Source organism: Acanthisitta chloris, unplaced genomic scaffold (assembly GCF_000695815.1).
Source record: "Acanthisitta chloris isolate BGI_N310 unplaced genomic scaffold, ASM69581v1 scaffold10281, whole genome shotgun sequence".
NCBI classification, from domain to species: Eukaryota; Metazoa; Chordata; class Aves; order Passeriformes; family Acanthisittidae; genus Acanthisitta; species Acanthisitta chloris.
In genome coordinates this window covers 1-4,194 of record NW_008657639.1, presented here as the reverse complement: position 1 = coordinate 4,194, position 4,194 = coordinate 1, and the positions used below count along the sequence as shown (strand labels likewise).

General features: G+C 39.7%; 1 protein-coding gene across 1 annotated transcript; it reads right to left on the bottom strand.

Annotated features, from left to right (window-relative positions):
• Positions 1-491: 491 nt before the first annotated feature.
• Positions 492-3,251, bottom strand: LOC103811806 (14-3-3 protein theta; the record flags this gene model as incomplete). The annotated part of the gene is made up of 3 exons (XM_009084804.1): positions 492-1,558; positions 2,624-2,719; positions 3,088-3,251. Coding segments are annotated over 3 exons (320 nt in total), but the record flags the coding sequence as incomplete, so codon positions are not given.
• Positions 3,252-4,194: the final 943 nt, after the last annotated feature.

Genomic DNA, 4,194 nt, shown 5'->3' with positions numbered 1-4,194 from the left:
AACCAGGGGAAAACAGTAACACTAAAAGCAGTCTAAGACAACAGAACGCAGATTATGATGTGTCAGCACACAAACTAATCTTCTAGAGCAGTACAAATTCCTCTGCATTACTAATAGTGTAGCTGGAACACTGTAATGATGACCATCAGTGAACAAACACAACAGGAGAACAGAGCAGAGAATTTCAATAGATTACAAAAAAATGCATTATTTAGATGAAAAGATTTGCAAGCCATGAGAGAATATGAAGAAATTGGCTATATTTTCTTAGGTCATTATTAAGGTGAAGCCATTGCCTCTAGCAGATTTAGTTATTAAGAAGTCCACATGTCAGGTTAACTATGAAAAGTTATCCAGGATACTTTCATAAAACGAGTTAAGAGCAGACTTTTTAGAAGTATGCAATAAATTTGAGAAAAGTATCATGTTCTGGAAATGTCTAAGTTTAGCCCTTAAGTTATTACATGGAATTGTTACAAGTCAACAGTAGGTGGTTTATAAAATGTAATTTTATTTAATGTTACTTTGCTGTTACAGAGGGCATAACATTTTCACAAGGCTTTTTTGGGACTACAATCAATGATTAGCAACACACAATAGTAGTCCAAACTCTCTAACAATCACTGGACAAACTTGACACCTTCTCACATGTGCACAAACCTGCATGGAAAAGTACTAAATTTTATACTTGGACATGTGAACTTCAATTGGTTTTCCCATTCCAGTGTATTAAGAAATGACATGCACTTTTAGTCTGCCAAAAAGCACTGCCTGTACTCCAGCAGTAACATGCTGCTTCTAATACATAGTAAAGTGAATACCAGAACTACGTACGCAGGAGTGTAAGTGAATTTTTATTGGGAAGGGATATCAACTTAAACAACAGCAACTGAAGATTAGGAGAAGCCCCTGTTTTCCAACACACAAACCTCTTACATAATGCGGGAAGGAACTCAATTTGTCATTTTCCAGACTGGAAATGCTCAACTTGATCTGGCCCAATACTTCCATATTCCTACTGAAACGAATACACAGTAGCATGTGAAAGTCAATTATGGAAAGGAAACCCTGCAGAATAAGAAGGGAATGTGGAGAATTAAATGCTATGTGGAACACTCTTTAGTTGCAATTAACTACATTTTCATATCTTACTGTAATACAAAACACAGTCAACTGGCAGGAACTGGTTCAGATTTGTTTTTAAATACCAGGTACACTTTAGTCCGCTACATAAGTGTTTGCAAGTTACTTATGTTTATATGAAGTGAAGCTATTAATACTTTTCTACAGCAGTAACCGCACACCAGGAAGGCCAGGACAAACACAAATCAAGGAATGGAGTTTTCCCAAAGCTGCAGTGTGAAAAGACTATAAATTGATTTCCATACACATGGATGGGTTTTCTTTGCTATAGGAAATCCAAGTGGAGCTATAAGGAATGGAGACGTGTAAAAAGGTTTCTTGAGAAGGGAAGGGAGAATGACGCCCCACGTGCAGTTTAGTTTTCTGCACCTTCTGCAGCATCACATTCTTCTCCTGCACTGTCTGATGTCCATAACTAGGAAGAGAAGAAAAACAGTGTCAGCTTTCAGAACCACAGCTTGAATGCCAAAAATGGACAACTATTGACTGTATGGAAGAAGTGGTCATGACTTAGACTTGATGTCTACAAAGTACCAGTGCACTGGCACTGCACAACCCTGGCTTGCAGTACCTGCCGGGAGAGAGGTCGTTGGAAAGAGCTGCTCGTGCACAGGGCACAACTAGCTGTGCTCCTCAGGGAGTGGAGGCAGACAGTGTTCTAAACGGCTCCAGCTTTTCTGCTTAACGGGGAGCTGTGCCATCCATCCTGGGGCACTCAACAGGCTTCAGGGGCAGCTGCACAGGGAAGTCCATTGCAAAGGCAGCACTCTGAATCCTGAAGTGAAGGCTGCCATTTGGGTGATCAAACCTTAGCACTTCATACTGCTAACAACAGACATTTCTACTGAAAGAATATTGCAAAATAAAAATGTTGCTGTAATTTTAAATATAGTGAACATCCAGAGAGGGTATTCCCTGAAAAACTGCCTTAGTTACATATTTTAACAGAACCTACTGGTTCCCTTAGGCACTTCTCTTAAATGGTTTATCACTATAATATATACTCAAACTTATCAACTGATTTTATTCTTAACACACTGAAATTTTAGATCTTCTGAAAGAAAATCAGGACAATGAATAAAGCAAGCTGCACTGGATGTACAACAGGAAAAACTTTTTGGTTTGAGGTAGTTATCAAAAAAGTTTGAGAGAGAATCCTTGTAGATCAGAGTTTTTTAACTCCTTGTCCTATCTTGTATTTTAGGTTCGCTGAACACCCCTTCTGCCCTCCACTGGGAAGGCCAGTGAGCAATGGAGAATGTGAGCTATCCAAGATACTATTCCAGATAACAGTGCATGAAGCTGTTGACATCGACTTACACAACACTCAAACTAAGTTATGAAAAGTTATCACAGGTAAATAGCCCAAACCAGTGCTATGCTTTGTGCTAGGGTGAAGTAAGGGTTTTGTCTCATCACAACTTCAGTCTAAGCAAATCCATGGTTACAGAACCAGAGAGCACGTAAAAAGGCAACTTACTGTTAGGTTGTCTCTAAGCAACTGCATGATGAGAGTACTGTCTTTGTATGAGTCTTCGTTCAGTGTATCAAGTTCTGCAATGGCCTCATCAAATGCCTGCAATAATGAAATCAGCTTTAGCCTCTCTATTAACTGATCATTAAGCCACCAGAAACTAAACCTATCAGTTAAGTTAGCTAAAAACCCAAAAAAGCTGCATTAGAAGTTAATGGCCTGAACTACTCTATCTGAAACAAAAGCATAATAAAGGTATAATAAAGCTTGCCATGTTGCTGAAAATTGTAAGTCACACTAAATACAGCCTGCTTGTATCCCTTTATCCTGCTAACAATAGGAGCCTGGAAACCAGAAACATTAAATAGGATCATTTCCTGCATAAACTCTAGGAAATAATAATTCATACTGTTAGAAGCACAAACTCTCTTCTACTATCCCCACAGGCATACAGAAAAGAAGTCACTTACTGTCTTTGCCAGTGTGCAGGCAAGCTCAGGGTTGTTGAGGATCTCATAATAAAATACAGAGAAGTTAAGAGCTAGACCCAAGCGAATTGGATGTGTTGGCTGCATCTCCTTCTTGCTGATATCAAATGCCTCCTGATAGGCTCCCTGTGAATTTTCTATTGTTTCTGTTAAAAGAATGAGAAACATTAAGTGTCTTTTGGGTTTGTTTTTTGTTTAAAGTTTTTTTAAAGACATGACTACTTGAAGTACTCCATTAGCAGGAGACTGAACAGTGCTCTATTTAAGCCTTCTCTAAGCAAAACACTGCACTTACTTTAATCAAGATAATGATTTTACACCCATTTTAAGTACAGCTGCCACACTGACAAAACACAGGGAGCATATTAAGCTACTCCAGAGCAAAGATATTCAAGAGACAGATAAACAGACCGAACCTAGTAAATACAAATATCCAAGATTACTTATATTAAAGCATTTGTGCATTTCTTATTCTACAGAACTACTTCATTCCTTGCACAGGACATGCTCATGGGAGTCAGGTGTGCAGAGTAAAGGATGCTACTGTGTGCATGGCCTGATGTCTTGAGGAAGTTTGGAAGACATGTATGGCATATTCGTGAAAAACTGAAAGTCTGCCCCCAAAAACTGAGTGTGCCCAGAGTAACTGGGATACATACCACTGAGAGAAGAGGTTACCAGGTGTCCTGGTTTAGGAGTGGTATTTCCTGATTTCATGTTTCCACTGAAACCCTCCAGACCACGTGCTGCTCACTCCTTACCCCTCCCTCTGTGGTGGGGTGGAGGGAATTGAAGGCACAAATTGTAAAGATCACATGTTGAGATAATAACAATTTACTAAGAAACAGCAACGAAGTAAGAAAATGAACAGTAACACGAGGCCTGGCATGCTGGAGGGTCATTGCAAGCTGCATCAGGAACTCAAGAGAGGTGTACCTGGAGCAGTCCATGGGAGGCACAGCAGACAGTGACAGTATCATTCAGCAAACAGTGTTATACAATTGAACATTACTCACTGGTCTCACCCAAAAATCAAATCCTCTTGAGGTACACACTGTGCTACCCCAACCTTCTGCATTACCCACCAAG